Raw genomic sequence first — 17,920 nt, 5'->3', positions numbered from 1 at the left:
GTGGGATCAGGCCTGTCTCAACTGTGGCAAGAACAGCTCATGCTGGCAACTCATTAGGGAAAGATTGGGTTGCTAAGTTATGCAGGAAAGGTTTTCAGTTGAGCTCAGTGATGCGCCTCAAGGAGCCCATGGCAGGGCTGGGACTGCCCCACTCACTGAACCTCCTGTATTCCCCAGGGCGGAGGAAGTACTGCCGGCCGCTGTAGTTGGGGTGCTCGTGGAGGATCCAGTAACCCTCCATGACATTAGCAGAGGAGACATCCCCGTTATGGAATCGCTCACGTAGATCAGGGCAGTCGTCCTTCAGCTCCATGGCCTGGCCGGCAAAATCAGAACGCTCAAAGATCTTCATCCTGTAGTTTCCATGGTACTGGAAGGAAATTGGTGAAATCTTTTTTATTATAATTTCACACAGAACATTTCAGAGTTTGTGGACATGTTAGTAGAGCTGCAGCACCAAAATGTTCAGTGATCTTCGTTCTGACACCTTGAATCAAGTAACTGTTGTGAAACGCTGTGATTGAATCAGAATTTTATAAGAATGAACTTCCTGAATAAGTCAGTCAAGTTCAACTGAAACTTCCACATTGTCTTGTTTACTTATATTGATTTGATCTGGCAGTGGGCCAATGTGAGCTTTCACCCTTCCGGGCTGGACTTCTCTGCCATATTTCATATAGAACATTTTACTGGGATATAAAAAAAATAAAGGGAATACTCTGTTGCCTGGCTGGTATGTTGTGAAGAGTGAAGAGTGAAGAGTCATTGGAGCTTTCTACAAATAATTCATGCCCACATTCCTTTAAATACCATTTGGGAAAGGGGTTTACTGTCATGAATGGACACTTACAGAAGGTACCATGCGGCATGAGCGGATGCAGTCGTTGAAGCCAGCCCAGTGCTGGTAGTCAGGGTACTCTCCCTTGTGTAGCATGTACTGATAGCCGCCGTAGTTAGGCTTCTCATAGGCTACCCAGCAGCCACTCTCTACACGGATGGAGTTGCAGCGAGAGAGGTGGGACTGCATCTCGACACAGTCACCACTGCAGTCGTAGTGACGGCCCTGGAAGTTCCTGTCCTCGAAGAAGGTAATCTGTCAGAGTGGACAGTGTTTTTAAGAAGAGGTCAGTGAAGGCCATTTCATTTTAAATACAGAGATTAGGCATAACACACCATCTGGATCCTGAGGTCTGAGTCTGTATCACAAGAAGCTAGAATGAGGATCGAGTAAATATGTAATTTCCCAAACAAAATGTGTATTTTATGTTCTTTTAATTAAAAGCCTAAGCTCACAATACTAACACCTCATTTTTCTGTATTATAATGTCCACATCAACATGAGCATTCCCTAAGGACAGGCCCTATTAGGCATAGTAGTGCTAAAATAGTTCAGCCAATAGCTATATTGGTTATTATCCTTCCAACTGACTTGCTTTCCAAATTCCACAGCTGGGGTTTCTTGTTTTGGTTGAAAGTACAATCAGTTAAATCAGGCCAAGGCTAAACTCAGAAAAGTGTTTTTAATTGCTCAGAAATGGACAGGCTAAAAGGCCAGGCTAACGTCTTCCAGTCAATGAACTGCAGCCTTTAAGCTGACCAGTCCTTACGACTAGCAGTTAGCAAGCTGTCTTTTTTGTATAGATGCAACACACTGCTAACTTTATCCAGATGTATTGTAGTCTAGTTATTCCCTTCTTTACCACAGCATCGAGTGTTGCAGTTCTTCACACTGCCTCGGTAGCAGCATAACTTGCAAAGCCTTGAATACCTTGAATATTACCCATATCATTCCCACCCTAGGTCTTCTTTTGCTACAGTACCTGCCTTACAAATGTACAGTGATTTGGCATGCTTACCTTGCCCATAGTGACTGTGTTCAGATTGTACCAGGACAATTCACGGATCAGAACCATTTTATAGAGTGGGCATGGCTCATGGTTTTGTGTGTGGCTCGCAAAGCTCTGCCTTGTCAGCAGATTGTGTTCTATAGACCGCGTGCCATTATAGGACTGGCCAGCAGCCCCTCTTTGTCTCCATCAAAGCTCTTTTTTTAATCACATGCAAAACACAGAACCCATGCACTTTTGAGCACCTGACAATAAGAGTTGCAAACTCTGCCTTTAGTTAATAGAGGGTTTCAGACACGACGATAGTGAAGAGAAGAGAGACTATGCGAGGCTATCAGCATTTGTATAGCTGGGCTTGTTTCTTCAATCTGACTTGTCCATAGCCTTGTGGAGTTTGGAAAACACTTCCTAACCAACTCTGGCAAAAGTCCCTGAATAAATTGGATCGAAAGTTCACTTTGTCTCGAGCTTACTTTTATATTGATTTGATTTGGCAGTGGGCCAGGTTGAACCTTTACCCTTACCAACTAGGCTTCATTGCTGAATTTCACACAAAAACAATTCAGTGGAATGGAGAGAGGGGGGAAAAAAGAGGCAATATGGACCAGTGTATTTATAAAACCAGCCTTTAATAGTACCCTAATCCCACAGGTTTAAGTTTAATCTACATGAAACCACCTCTCATTCTCCTGAAGGAACCAATCATGGGGTTGTAGCAGCCCCAGTCCGCACAGGCTCTGTACATTCCGGGCCTCAGGAAGTACTGACGGCCTCTGTAGTGCGGGTGCTCGTAGAAGACCCAGTATCCCTCCATGACATGGGCAGAGTAGATGTCACGGTAGTGGAAGCGGTCGTAGACGTTGGGGCAGTCATCAGAAAACTCCATCATGTGTCCGGACATTTCAGGTCTGTTGTAGATTCTCATCTTGTAGCCTCCTCTGTACTGTAGCATAGGGGCAGAAAGAAACACTCAGGATGTTAGACAATAGTTGAAACTTTGAATTCTGGATGTTGCAGTTGAAGCTAAGCCTTTGATCAAAACACCCTGCTGTAAATGTGATTTTGAAGTAGACTTTGACTCGTTTTCGTTGAGCAAATTTTAGTGACAGTGCAATGATTTTTTTTCCCTCAGTCTCCCCCACCAAACCAGGGGGATGAATAGAATTGTAATGAGCAAGGGTAGTCTTTAGAGCATGTCTTCTGCACCGTTTTATGACTGAATCTCCTGGTGGACCCTCGTACACTTTTTGTACTGCATCTATAAATTACTTCAAAGGCTTGAAGTTGATTGACGTTGATTTGTTAAGTTGTTTTAAAGTGGGGAATAGAACCCATCAGTTTGATTGACTTACTGGGGGATACATCTGACAAGATCTGATGCAATTGTTATAGCCCATCCAGTGGTGAAAGTCAGGGTACTCCCCACGGCCCAGGACGTACTGATAACCCATGTAGTTGGCCTTCTCATAGGCCACCCAGTAACCCCCCATGACCCGGATGGAGTTGCAGCAGCTGAAATGCCTGAAGGTGTCGGCGCAGTCCTCGGAGCACTCATAATAGCGCCCCTGGAAATTGCGGCCTTCGTAAAAGACGATCTGTCAGGAGCATGAAGTGATAAAAGGAATAAAGAGTTAGTAGTTTATAAATAGGCAACATTCTTCTTAGCTTAGAGTCATTTTTATAGCTTCTTAAACAATTTCTGAACAATTAAGACCAATGGTAATTTAGACATAAGAAGAATCAAGACGAGTAGAGCCCTTAAGTGACTCACTTCATACATATTTTAGTAAATCATTGGTATAGTATAGTGCTAATTCCCTGCCAAACAGAGAGGTAAGATGATGGTTGATACATATGTTGTATTGATGTCAGCTCAGCTGGTGTTGCTGCCCTGGGAGAATACACTTCTAACAGAACAGAGAAACAGCATCATTTTTGCATGGCAGCAAACTGAGTAGACCTCATAGGAAACATTTCTACACAGTTCACTTTGAAGAAGCATCGCTGATTAATTTAACCAGTTCTAGATAATATGTTGTACTGTTCGGAGTGACAATAAAATCCAAAGTTTGCTCGTTCTTTGGAGTCAGAGTTCCTAGTTTGTGTCTGTGAAACCATTGCAAATTCTTCCTCTGCTATTTTTACATCTGTCCAGTTGATTTTCTTTCAGTCAGTAATGACTAAGGCACTAAATACGAGTCAGATCCTACCTTTCCCATGGTTGCAGGGCAGGATATACGCGCCGTCACGCTGTTGCGGCCCTGCGGACCTTTTTTATACTCTTCGTTAGAAAAGCAACGTGTATATCCACTCTGGTGCCAGAGGCACGTCAGAGAGACTAGAGTTTACCTTTTGAAACGTCACAGGCCTTTCCCATTATTCCTGCCTCTAAAGGCAACTAAAGCCACGGCTCCTATTATCCCAGTGCTAGAGTTTACCTTTACAAATGCCCCTCAGGCTGAGGGCCTTACTGCTACTGCAAGCCTTGTTCAGCCATGACCTGGTGATGTGGCCCTTTCACTGCAACCCACAAAAGGATTAAGAGCATTAAAACAACAGGCTTTTCGTGACTTTCTCTACATGCGTGACGCCATACGATTTCCGTAGAGTTGTTGATATTTCAAAAAGTCTCTCTTGAATTATGAGTAAATAAGATTTATCTTCTAACTTGGGGCAATTTTAGTTGGGTCCAAGATTGCAAGTTTTTCCCTTTCTCTTCCTTAGCAAGCAGTGGTGTGTCTTCCATATTTGTGGTGTACTTTGCAAGAAAATTGCATTAGAGTCTATACTATATAGTGCCTATAAAAAGTATTCACCCCTTGGATGTTTTCCCCTTTTATTGCTTTTATAAATGGAATCATGGCCAAACTGAAAACAGATTTCCCTAACTATTAAAAAATAAACAAATAAAAAATATTAAATGTAAAATAAGTCATTGCATAATTATTCACCCCCTTTTAAAGTAACTGACCTAATTCAGCAGAGGTCCAGATAGTTGATGCTAGTAGTCTCACAGTTAGTAAAATGGAGATCATATGAGTATGAGTAAATTCTGGAAGGTCCAGTCACTGGTTAACAAAAATTTTTTGCTACAAATACACCATAAAGACAAAAGGACACGCCACACAACTCTGAGAAAAGCTTATTGAAGACAGGGGGTGGATACAAAAACACTATACTACTATGAACGAGTTACATTGATGCTGCCACCACTATGCTTTACAGTGGGGATGGTGTGTTTGGGATGATTTGCAGTGTTTGCTGTCTGCCAAACACAGCGGCTGCTCTAAGAGCCAAAAAGCTACATTTTGGACCAAAGAACCTTCTTCCAGTTGACCTTGAAGTCTTCCACGTACCTTTGGGTGAACTATAGTCGAGATTTAATTCTCCTTGCCAATCTCCCATGAAGCTTTGATTGGTAATGAACCTGGGAACAGTTGCTGCATACAGAGTCTCTCCCATCTTGGCTGCTGAAGATTTGAACTCCTTCAGAGTTGTCAGTCATTTGTGTCTTGGTGGCCTCCCTCACTAATCTGCTTCTTGCATGGTCACTCAGTTTGTGAGGACGGCCTGCTCTAGGCAGAGCTACACATGTGTCATATTCCTTCTATTTCTTAACAATGAATTTAACTGAACTCAAGGTGATGTTCAGTGGCTTGGGAATGTTTTCGTATCCATCCACTGACTTATACTTGTGTATTTTGATGGTGTATTTGCAGCCAAGAAAACTGATTAACCAGTACCTAGAGCTTCCAGACAGGTGTCTTTATACTACAATCAGTTGAGACACATTTACTGGTGATCCCCATTTCACTAATTGTGGGACTACTAACACTAACATTGCCTGAAGCTCTGTTTAATTAGGTCAGACACTTTAAATATTTTTGGTTTATTGACATTGCTTTGGAAAAATGTTCACGTTGATATTAAATAGTTTTCCTTGTAAATTTTTATAAAAAAAACAACAACAACAACAATATTTCATAATAATAAAAGCAGTTAAAGGGGAAAACATCAAAGAATACTTTTTATAGACACTGTAGAGGAAAAGATGGAAAATTGTGTTATAGTGGTGGACGAGGCATCGCAAAGTTACAAGAGCACAATAAAAGCATTAACTGAATGTAGAAAATGTGTAAAATTGAATTTACACAAACACATAATAATAGGTAAGTAGTCTGTTATGGTGAAATATCAGCATGGCAGTGATTAAGCAATCATATTTCATCAGAGCTGTGCTGTTATTTCACAATAACACACAATCCTGATTGTTTGACTGTTAATAATGTAAAGTAAGAAAGTAAATGAGTTGTAAACATAGTTTTGCTCAGTGCATTCCCGTTACTTCTTTGTTCATTATATGATATATAGCAATGGCATTTAGCGGAGTGAGCCAGTGTTTGTGCAAAAAATGTGCTGTTGTGGTGAAATTACAGCTAACCTAAAAAAAGCTTCTCACCCAATCAGCTTGCATAACCATATGTAGTGTCACCCGCCATAAAATGTAATATGTAACATTGCATGTGACATGTATGATAAATACTGATACGTTAATAAGAATAAATACTATATATACATTGTTACTATACATTGTTACTAGATGTGAAATCATTTATCTGCTTCCTTTTTGTGATAATTCCAAATATTGGACGCTCTTCTACTTGGAACATCATGAACAACTCAAAAATGAATATCTGAAAAGCATTAAAGCTGCTGCCTCGGCCTGTTTCGGCTAAGCTTTTATATTCCTATAGCTTTTAAGTTCTCCAAACAAACAGACAAAGTGAGGAGCATTTGTAATGGTTTTCATCATAGCCCTGTAGAGTCTTGTTCCTCCTGCTGTATGGGCTGTATTTGCACCACTAGCACGTTTAAGTGATTCTGACACTATTGATTGTTCTCGTATGTGTCGACATAACCTCCATCAATATGTTCCCTCCTTTTGCTTCCATCGCCCAAAGACCCGCTCTGATGCAAGGCCATGCTAACATGGTGGTGGGGCGATCACAAGTTGTCTTTGTGTGTGATTTGTGTGTGATGGCTGTTTCAACTCTTGGACAGTCGACTTTGGCATGTAAGCAAGCCCCTCAGCTGACAGGCGGAAGGCCAAAGAGAGTTGCCCTTATGTGTATGTGTGTGTGTGTGTGTGTGTGTTTTCTCCTTTCTTTTCAAAGTCAAGCTTCAGTCTCCTTTCCTTTCAGCAGTGCTCTATTTTCTATTTTGTTTGCTTGTTGCAGATTTCACTCAGAAGAAAGACAGAGCTCCTGTAACACAATAGCCATACTGTTCTTTGACGGCCGTCCTGGCATCACATTAAAAGCGAATCAATCTCTCTCTGAGAGTGAGCGAAAGTTGGAGCTAGATTTCATTTCCCACTCAATTACTTCAGCTGACAGTCATGGAGGCTTTTAATGTGTCATTTTAAGCCCTCTTTTAAAAAAAATGACAAAGATTGATCCTCAAAGCTCATCTGTATCCATTTCATCACAGTAATCGTGGCATATTAGCCCAGCCAGATGGTGTTAAATCGGGCTTGAAGCACAGTTCGGTGACTTTGCAGAGAACGAGGCCAGAACAGGCCCTGCTCTTAGGAACGGTTTATCTTTTCTGTCCTCATCAATACTACATGCCACATGTTAAGCAGGGACTCATCAGCCTTATTTTTGGATTTTTCTTCTTCTTCTTTTTTTTAGACGTTTCTACTTAGCTTAGTAATTACCGTGCTACTGGTGCTCGGCACTCGGCAGGAACGGTTCTCCTTCTTCGCGCGCTCTCAAATAATCATCTTAAAAGCACTACAAGACATCTCCTCCCCACGCGGAGAGAAGCACATCAAATAAGCCCCAGCATGCTCGCTCGCTTTCCCCACGAGAACAAAAAGCCAACACTCAGGATCTGGCGCTTCATCTCCAAATGAGCGCGCAAGAGAAGGAGGCTGGAGAGAGTTGGGCTTGGGTACAGCCATAGTGCAACCACTGCGTGTTTCTGTGCAATATGGCAGATCACGTCACTAATGACAACTGTGCAGTGTTTACTGCCCACTAGATATGACTGTGAGACCCCTGTGGAGATATACAAGAGGAGATGCAAGTGGTGGTGCTTTAGTCTTAGGGGAGATGCTGTTTGTGCCATTTCATGGGCTGTTTGCGCTGCACTGTAAATCCAGTAAATCCAAATGTGCAAGTTTTTAACATTTTTCTGTAACACTTGTCATTCAAGCACATCACAGCGGGAGGGGGGCTGAGGTGTTCCACTGTACTTGCATAGCGCTGGCACATGCCAGTTCACCAGTTCAGAAAGGGCTTCTTAATTAGTTCATTAGTAAGTAGTGAAGCTTCTAAAATGCCAGGATAGCTTAGCAGTACTCCAGGACTGAAACTAATTTGAAATGTGTGAGAAGTGTAACAGTCGTAGATATATCTGACCTTTTAAACATTAATATAGCAGCACTCTACTAATTTCTATGTAAAGATGCAGTGAAGTAAAGGAGAATGAAGCCCTCCCCAACAGATACACACAGCATTGTGCATGCAAGATGAAAGAGTTCAGGTGAGTTGGAGCAGGTCAGTTGCAATGCTAACGGTCGAGGTCAGCAGAGCTGCCGCAGATTAGTCACCATGCAATGCTGACAGCCGTACTCTGCAGATTTGGCACGTTAGCCACAACGCGATGCTAACATGCCATGATGCTAACAGTCAGGCTCAGCAGAGTTGGAGCAGGTTAGTCATGATGCTAACAGCCAGGATCAGCAGAGTTGGAGCAGGTTAGTCATGATGCTAACAGCCAGGATCAGCAGAGTTGGAGCAGGTTAGTCATGATGCTAACAGCCAGGATCAGCAGAGTTGGAGCAGGTTAGTCATGATGCTAACAGCCAGGATCAGCAGAGTTGGAGCAGGTTAGTCATGATGCTAACAGCCAGGCTCAGCAGAGTTGGAGCAGGTTAGTCACGATGCTAACAGCCAGGATCAGCAGAGTTGGAGCAGGTTAGTCATGATGCTAACAGCCAGGATCAGCAGAGTTGGAGCAGGTTAGTCATGATGCTAACAGTCAGGATCAGCAGAGTTGGAGCAGGTTAGTCATGATGCTAACAGTCAGGATCAGCAGAGTTGGAGCAGGTTAGTCATGATGCTAACAGTCAGGATCAGCAGAGTTGGAGCAGGTTAGTCATGATGCTAACAGCCAGGATCAGCAGAGTTGGAGCAGGTTAGTCGTGATGCTAACAGCCAGGATCAGCAGAGTTGGAGCAGGTTAGTCATGATGCTAACAGTCAGGATCAGCAGAGCTGGAGCAGGTTAGTCATGATGCTAACAGCCAGGATCAGCAGAGCTGGAGCAGGTTAGTCGCGATGCTAACAGCCAGGATCAGCAGAGTTGGAGCAGGTTAGTCATGATGCTAACAGCCAGGATCAGCAGAGCTGGAGCAGGTTAGTCATGATGCTAACAGCCAGGATCAGCAGAGCTGGAGCAGGTTAGTCATGATGCTAACAGCCAGGCTCAGCAGAGCTGGAGCAGGTTAGTCATGATGCTAACAGCCAGGATCAGCAGAGTTGGAGCAGGTTAGTCGCGATGCTAACAGCCAGGCTCAGCAGAGCTGGAGCAGGTTAGTCACGATGCTAACAGCCAGGATCAGCAGAGCTGGAGCAGGTTAGTCATGATGCTAACAGCCAGGATCAGCAGAGCTGGAGCAGGTTAGTCATGATGCTAACAGCCAGGATCAGCAGAGTTGGAGCAGGTTAGTCGCGATGCTAACAGCCAGGATCAGCAGAGTTGGAGCAGGTTAGTCGCGATGCTAACAGCCAGGCTCAGCAGAGCTGGAGCAGGTTAGTCACGATGCTAACAGCCAGGATCAGCAGAGTTGGAGCAGGTTAGTCATGATGCTAACAGCCAGGATCAGCAGAGTTGGAGCAGGTTAGTCACGATGCTAACAGCCAGGATCAGCAGAGCTGGAGCAGGTTAGTCACGATGCTAACAGCCAGGCTCAGCAGAGTTGGAGCAGGTTAGTCACGATGCTAACAGCCAGGATCAGCAGAGCTGGAGCAGGTTAGTCATGATGCTAACAGTCAGGATCAGCAGAGCTGGAGCAGGTTAGTCATGATGCTAACAGCCAGGATCAGCAGAGTTGGAGCAGGTTAGTCATGATGCTAACAGCCAGGATCAGCAGAGCTGGAGCAGGTTAGTCATGATGCTAACAGCCAGGATCAGCAGAGTTGGAGCAGGTTAGTCATGATGCTAACAGCCAGGATCAGCAGAGCTGGAGCAGGTTAGTCATGATGCTAACAGCCAGGATCAGCAGAGCTGGAGCAGGTTAGTCATGATGCTAACAGCCAGGATCAGCAGAGCTGGAGCAGGTTAGTCATGATGCTAACAGTCAGGATCAGCAGAGTTGGAGCAGGTTAGTCATGATGCTAACAGTCAGGATCAGCAGAGCTGGAGCAGGTTAGTCATGATGCTAACAGTCAGGATCAGCAGAGCTGGAGCAGGTTAGTCATGATGCTAACAGCCAGGATCAGCAGAGTTGGAGCAGGTTAGTCATGATGCTAACAGCCAGGATCAGCAGAGCTGGAGCAGGTTAGTCATGATGCTAACAGCCAGGATCAGCAGAGTTGGAGCAGGTTAGTCATGATGCTAACAGCCAGGATCAGCAGAGCTGGAGCAGGTTAGTCATGATGCTAACAGCCAGGATCAGCAGAGCTGGAGCAGGTTAGTCATGATGCTAACAGCCAGGATCAGCAGAGCTGGAGCAGGTTAGTCATGATGCTAACAGTCAGGATCAGCAGAGTTGGAGCAGGTTAGTCATGATGCTAACAGTCAGGATCAGCAGAGTTGGAGCAGGTTAGTCATGATGCTAACAGTCAGGATCAGCAGAGCTGGAGCAGGTTAGTCATGATGCTAACAGCCAGGATCAGCAGAGCTGGAGCAGGTTAGTCATGATGCTAACAGCCAGGATCAGCAGAGTTGGAGCAGGTTAGTCATGATGCTAACAGTCAGGATCAGCAGAGTTGGAGCAGGTTAGTCATGATGCTAACAGCCAGGCTCAGCAGAGCTGGAGCAGGTTAGTCATGATGCTAACAGCCAGGATCAGCAGAGTTGGAGCAGGTTAGTCATGATGCTAACAGTCAGGATCAGCAGAGTTGGAGCAGGTTAGTCATGATGCTAACAGTCAGGATCAGCAGAGCTGGAGCAGGTTAGTCATGATGCTAACAGCCAGGATCAGCAGAGTTGGAGCAGGTTAGTCACGATGCTAACAGCCAGGATCAGCAGAGCTGGAGCAGGTTAGTCATGATGCTAACAGCCAGGATCAGCAGAGTTGGAGCAGGTTAGTCATGATGCTAACAGTCAGGATCAGCAGAGTTGGAGCAGGTTAGTCATGATGCTAACAGTCAGGATCAGCAGAGTTGGAGCAGGTTAGTCATGATGCTAACAGTCAGGATCAGCAGAGTTGGAGCAGGTTAGTCATGATGCTAACAGTCAGGATCAGCAGAGCTGGAGCAGGTTAGTCATGATGCTAACAGCCAGGATCAGCAGAGCTGGAGCAGGTTAGTCATGATGCTAACAGCCAGGATCAGCAGAGTTGGAGCAGGTTAGTCATGATGCTAACAGCCAGGATCAGCAGAGCTGGAGCAGGTTAGTCATGATGCTAAACAGCACAGACTCAGTGAATATGGGCTGAAAACGCCAACCTCCTAATCTGTGTTTAGCAGCCGCTTTCTCTGGGCTGCAACAGCGTGCTGAGGACATGAACGGGAAGAGGAAAAGCCTCTCTATGTCTCTATACAAAGTATTTGTTTTGGTCTGAGATGCTGGAGCTCTATTGGGACATCTAGTGGCTGAAAGTGAAGGAACCATTACATTATATTTAAATCAGTTCTTCACACTAACAAACAACTTCTTTACATAACCTTCCATTGAAGGGTTCTTCTGAAAGCCACAAATGCTTCTCACTCAAAAAAAGCTTCTGTGTAGTATTAAGATCAGGTTCTTCTACTCATAACAAAACAGTAACAGCAATAACCTTTTGTTTTTACACATTGTGTTCTATAAATGCATATAAACTGTATAAATATAGATTTGAAGAACAGATTTACCAGTAAAACAACCTCCTGAGTGGAGCAGCTGTCGGAGCACTGGCCTTATCATGAGGGGATCACAGGTTCTTTCCCCTAGTGATGCCACAGCCATCCATTGCTAGGTAGGATGACTTCCCTCTCCCTCAGTAACTCATTGTAAAGCTATCTAGTTCTGGTTAGCTGACATAACAGATTTAGAAGATGAAGTGTTCTCCTCGAAGCATGTTCAGCTGTCCAGTGACATGTGACATTGAAAAGACGCAGTTGTCCTTCTGTATTTGAACCCTGGAAGCATATACTACCCTTCATAGTCTAAGCGCGGGTAGCGTTGTATGATAGTGGAAGTGAGTGGAAATTGGAAATTTCTATACTGGGGAAAAAATGGGGGGAAGGGTGTTCTTTGATCCCGTTTACACCTGGTTACTTAATGTGACTAGTATCTGGATTGTATCCTGATAAGATTGTAGCCACATACATTTAAACGACTGCGCCCATGCTTAGTCAGACTGAAATCTGACCGCTGTGTGAGATTGAATATGTAAATTCTTGTGTCATTTTGTTATAAATCTTTGCTCAATCAATTTGTTCTCAAAGTGTTAAGGAAAAGTGTTTCGATCCAAATGTTATGGTTTAATAATGTAACTCTCTGCAATTTTTTTTATGACAGTTTAGGACTGAAAGCCTTTTATTGCACACACAATTCCCCATTTCCAACCAAAACACCATTTGTCATAGCCTATCAGAGGATGGCAGAACACACAGAGGAATTTGCCAAAACAGATGATGAGTATTTAAAGAAGCCTTCAGTGCTCTTCAGAAGAAAACCAGTCATTTAAAGTGCATTATGATGCTGAGGGAAATAGCGAAGGCCCTGTTGAATGGCAGCTGCCATGGCGGCTTTCTGTCTCCAATTAGCCGTGGGTCTGCGCGAGCGGGGCCTAATCTGCTGTTGAAAACAGCGTGTGATGTGCCGTGGCGGGCCGAGCCAAAGCCTTGCGAGTGTGTGTTTGTGTGTGGAGGAAGAAGAGGACCCCTCAGCTGAGGGATCATCGTGCTGTTGTTGTGCGGAGCTGCAGGCAGCCTCTCTCTGCGTCCCTGGCAGAGGGAGAGAGCCACTCTATCGGCCGCAGCAGACGGAGCGTCCGCCCTGCCGGCGCTCTGAGAGCCTGCCAGCCACGGATTTACACAGATGCGTCTGATGTACTCCATCTTTTCTGTTGCAGGATAATTAAAAGAGGAAATGGTGGAGGGATACTGACTGAAGGCTGAGGAATTGGTGTTGGGAGGAGGGGGTTCTGGTGCCTACAAATAATGGATGCAGCTGTTATTTATTTTAAAGTTTGTCAGAGCGTCTCCTCAGCTGACTTTTGGAAGGGAATGGAACAGGAAAAAAAACTTTCTCACAAGTTTAGTGGAATTTGGTTCCTAATTTGGTTCTTGGCTGGTCCCTGATGATTGCCCGCAGCATATGTGGCCCTGTTTGAACAGTTGGGCCTGAATTCTTGCGTCGACTTTCATCTGCATATATGCTGATGAGCATTTCTTGAGTTCTGAAGTTTTGCATGCAGGTGCTCCTCATCGTTTTCAAAAGCCCAGTCTTGAGTCCTCACGACGTTTCCTCTCCCAACTTCCAGCACTTATAGAGCACAGTCACGGCTTGTGTCTGAGCTGACGGATGAGCGTGCATTCTCCTGCTGCTCCTCTACGGTTCCTCCCCGCACTCTTGAGGAGCCTGAAAGGTCCAGGGAATGAAAGAGCTAGCATTGACGTGATGTATCCCCCACCGCCCAGGAGCTCAGAGTTTAAAGAGTAGGTTTTTCTCGCCTGTGATCAGGCCCCTTTTAAAAACTAGTCATGGTGTTTACTGACACATGACACACATGCACACACACACACACACACACACACCAAAAAAGAGAAAAGGTTCAGATCTTTTTTCATCTGCTCCCTCAGAAGGAGAGATCACCTTACAATGCGGCTGTGTTTAAGGCACGGCTTGGCAACAACAGACGCCCGACTTCAATGGAGCCCCTTGAACATGCAGGGAATAGTGCTCCGGCGCTGCCGAGCCAGCCTTTCAGATGCCCTAAATATATAATCACATGTGATGCCATTTTTTTTGGCGTCTTCAAATTTGCCATCAAAGCAAATGTGTACTGACAACAGTTAGTGACAAGGGTGCCAAAGAAGAAGGCGCAAAGTTGGCTGTATCAATTATTGATCGCGCCGCCCCCGACCAGAGCGCAGGCGCCTTCTGATAATGAAATCTATGATTTTTAAGAAAATAAATAATAGAAAAAGGTCCTCCCTGTTGTTGTGTAGGCTTATGAGTTTGATTGACTGCCTGCACATTCTCCTCGTTCGCTGCTAAACGAGATCAAAGGCACACTCTTCTTTTTGCCCAAGGCCACTCGCAATTTATTTAGAGGCCCTGCGCGGCTGTCCCAGCAGGTACTACTGTTGGGCTCAGCCACTCAGGGTAATCAGAGCTTTGAGGTGTCTCGCTGTCATCACCCTCCCTCCCCTTCCTCTTTCCTTCCCTCTTTCACCCTCCTCCCCCTTAACCTGACCATGACGGAGAAAGTAGTTCGCTCACCTCACCTGCAAGACTGAATTTTTTTCTGTGATGGGAGAAATCACGTGACAAGAGATTTGACCACAAATCTTTTCAATGCAAGAATTTTATACTGATACTCAGTAGCAAATGATTCTATAGCAAAAAAGCTCTACAATATTGTCTGAATACCAACTGTTGATGGAATACATAAAAATGATCTACAAATTGTCGCTGTCATGCAAAAAAAAAATCCATCTCTTAAATTTACAAAACAAAGGAAAAAACCTTCTTAACGTTCAATGGAACAGGTCACTTTATCTGTCATATTCATTTTACTAGTTAGGTTTTTGTGTGACTGATATGTTAAAGATATTAATAACTTATTTGGTGAAACTCAATATTAGGGTTAGGAAGATTAGTATATACAGAATTAGGGATGTACAATATATCATTTCAGCATCATCTGCATGCACAATTGTCACATTGCAGAATATGCAATGTCATGTAAAGCAAATTAAACCATACACACCATGCAACAAATTCCTTGATTCAAAAGAAAAATCCCCAATGTTCTTCAGAGGCAGATTATATCTGTCCAATATTGTTTGTTTCACTCCAGTCCTGGATACACAAACGGCACTAATAATGTCATGAAATGTTGGATTATCAACTTCTGGAGAAATCTGGTCAAAATTCCTATATTTTTTAATATCAGAATATATAACAAAATATCACACAGTCAGTTCATGTAGCCCTATTTGGCATATCAAAAGTGTACTATCCGAATAAGGTATTAGTTAATATTATTATTAAACCGAATTGAAAGTATAACAAATACCAATTTTGAGTTTTTTTTATTTTAAATGCATGGTTTAACTCTCTTCATTAACTCTCTGTCAGTCACAGGCCCCTAGAATCATCTTAACTTCCGCCTTGTGCTGCGTTATTATTAATGCTCTTTCTTACAATTTATTACAATTTATTATACAGGGGTGGACGATAAACAATATTTCATTGAATTTTGATCCATTTTCTTATTTAAATATTAAGTATTTAAATAGCAGTTTTTTTATCTGCTGATACTGATGCATTTTGCCTGGGTGTCAAAATATTGGGATAAATATTGTGTGTCGTGAAAAAAATATCATTTTTAAATATTGTGAAACAATATTTCTATCATAGATTTAAACAGATCATACATATCATAAATTTATATAGTTAAACAGCAGTATTTACAGTAGTAAAATTCGCAGTAGTACAGAAAATGCAGAATGTAAAGAAGGCTTGTTTTTAAACTGAGATTAAATGTTTTTTCCCCCTCATATCACCTTTCCTTTAGATGCTGTTTGAAAATCGACTTTAATAATAGACCTGTGAGGGAATGTGTAATGGAGTGTGTGGCCTGTTCCTGTCTGCCTGATGAAACTCTGTCTCTCCATTAAACAGCCGTGTGTACTGTAGTTCTGGTATTACATTTCAACAGTCTGGATGTCTTGGCACTTTTCATGCTTATCAAAATGTTTTCGCAAACCCCAGTGTAGCGCAGTATCACATAACATGAGATAATAACAGCACATCTAATATTCCTGCATGGATCCAATGGGTATTTTTGAGGTCAGATTTGTTGTTGTTGTTGTATCCCCCTGCAGAACTACTCTTAATGGAAACTGGCTTAATGGTTTCGATTAGAAACCATAGTTTCCTGCAGAACCCCTTTAGATCCCATTAGAAAACCATTGAATGGATCTGTTAAACCGTTAAGATCCTTTAGATTGTGATATGAACCCCTTAAAAAGACACAAAATACCATTACTGACCATCAGCTCCATTTCAGAACTGCTAGGAGAGAACAGAGGCTTTTAATGGATGGTATGATTTTTTTTTTTATATATAAAATTCCTTTGGATAAGCAGAGGTTCGGAAAAGCAGAGAGTATTTGCAAGGATAATGTTAAACCCACCATAATTGTCTGTGGTTGATGAATGGCCTGCACATCCCACACCACTGCAGTAAAAAAATATACACTGAGAATCATTATTATATATCATATAGTAACCTCTTCTACCATCTGAACTGTTATTCACACATATCTCAACTATTGCCCTTTGGGAAATCAGGCATTGGTCCATGGCACCCAGCGGTGTAGACATATCTGACATCTTTCCACCAGAGGGCAGTAGAGCTTTAAACGTGGCTCTCTCTTCCACTCTCTCTCTCTCTCTCTCTCTCTCTCTCTCTCTCTCTCTCTCTATTTGTAAAGTAAATCTTGGTAGTCGTGTGCAGACAGATATTTACTGCTTGTTTCATCTTTCTGTGCTTTAAATTCAAAATCCTATCAAACTTGGCAACAGGCACTGCTCCAGGCTCTGCCCCATCACACAACCAGGTCATTTCACACACACATACATACACACACACACACACACACACACATTTAGAGACTCAGTCACATATGTGTACAAGCTGTAGTAGTGTTCTTATGGACACAGTGGGTACAGTGCGTATGGTGTGAGTCGTACAGTGGTGGGGTTTTGGAATTTACAACTAATCAGATGAAGAAACACTCAGTTCTAGGAGGACCCATCAGTTGGTCAAGACTTCAGTTCCACCTGTTTTTACATACCTTACATGTTAGATTCCTGATTGTTACTGAGTCATTTATAGTATATAGCATATAGTATATAACTGAATGATAACCATAGATTCTCAGTAGTTTTTTAATGGTAGGTTTTTTTAATGACCATGGACTGTATTTTCTATGTGTTTCTATATGTCTTTTGTACTTAGTTAACTAATGGAAAACCCACTGACACACATCAGATTCATAATACGAACCGATGGGCGATTGGGTTCTGTAGTTAAAAAAATACTGGACTGTTACTCAGATGTTTTGCCCATTTTTATTACCATGATTACCATCTTTGCAAATACACTATAAGGACAAAAGTATTGAGACACCTTCTCATTTAGTGTTTGTTCCACAATCAAGGGGCTTTTGTTGGTGGAAACTGTCTCTAGTGTCCAGGGAAGGATTTCTACTAGATTTTGAAGCATTTGAATTGCTGTGAGGATTTGATTGCTCTCTGACAGGAGCGTTAGGCAGGTCAGGATGTTGGATTATCACCACCCCATCTCTTCCTCAACTCCCCAACTCATCCCAAAAGTATTGTATGGAGCACCAACCATCATTCCAGAGAACACAGTTCCACAGTTCCACCACTGCTCCACAGCTCAATGCTGAGGGGCTTCATACCCTTCTAGCCCACACCTGGCATAAAGCAGCATGGTGCCAGTAGTTTCAGGTTTATCTGCTCCTGAAAGTCTTGTTCTATTGTGAGTACTTCTCAACAGAGACTAGAGAAGCTGTGTTTGTGTGCGTTTGCACATCTGTGTCAGCAACGGGTACAGCCTAAAGTAGCTGAATGCATTAATTAGAAGGGGTGTCCACAA

The 17,920-nt window shown here is 43.1% G+C and overlaps 2 protein-coding genes across 2 annotated transcripts; both read right to left on the bottom strand.

Annotated features, from left to right (window-relative positions):
• Window positions 1-94: 94 nt before the first annotated feature.
• crygmx (crystallin, gamma MX) lies at window positions 95-1,913 on the bottom strand. The gene is made up of 3 exons (XM_072667940.1): window positions 1,857-1,913; window positions 860-1,093; window positions 95-370 (listed from the first exon to the last, which is right to left on the bottom strand). The coding sequence occupies exons 1-3, from the start codon at window positions 1,911-1,913 to the stop codon at window positions 95-97; spliced, it is 567 nt and encodes a 188-aa protein (XP_072524041.1).
• A 598-nt stretch (window positions 1,914-2,511) lies between these two features.
• crygmxl2 (crystallin, gamma MX, like 2) lies at window positions 2,512-4,066 on the bottom strand. Its single transcript, XM_072666938.1, has 3 exons — window positions 4,058-4,066; window positions 3,200-3,442; window positions 2,512-2,790 (listed from the first exon to the last, which is right to left on the bottom strand). The coding sequence occupies exons 1-3, from the start codon at window positions 4,064-4,066 to the stop codon at window positions 2,512-2,514; spliced, it is 531 nt and encodes a 176-aa protein (XP_072523039.1).
• Between the last annotated feature and the right edge of the window lie 13,854 nt (window positions 4,067-17,920).

The sequence above is a fragment of the Salminus brasiliensis genome, chromosome 22 (assembly GCF_030463535.1).
Source record: "Salminus brasiliensis chromosome 22, fSalBra1.hap2, whole genome shotgun sequence".
Lineage (NCBI taxonomy): Eukaryota > Metazoa > Chordata > Actinopteri > Characiformes > Bryconidae > Salminus > Salminus brasiliensis.
The sequence above is the reverse complement of the archived record's forward strand: the minus strand, read 5'-3'. Positions and strand labels throughout refer to the sequence as shown.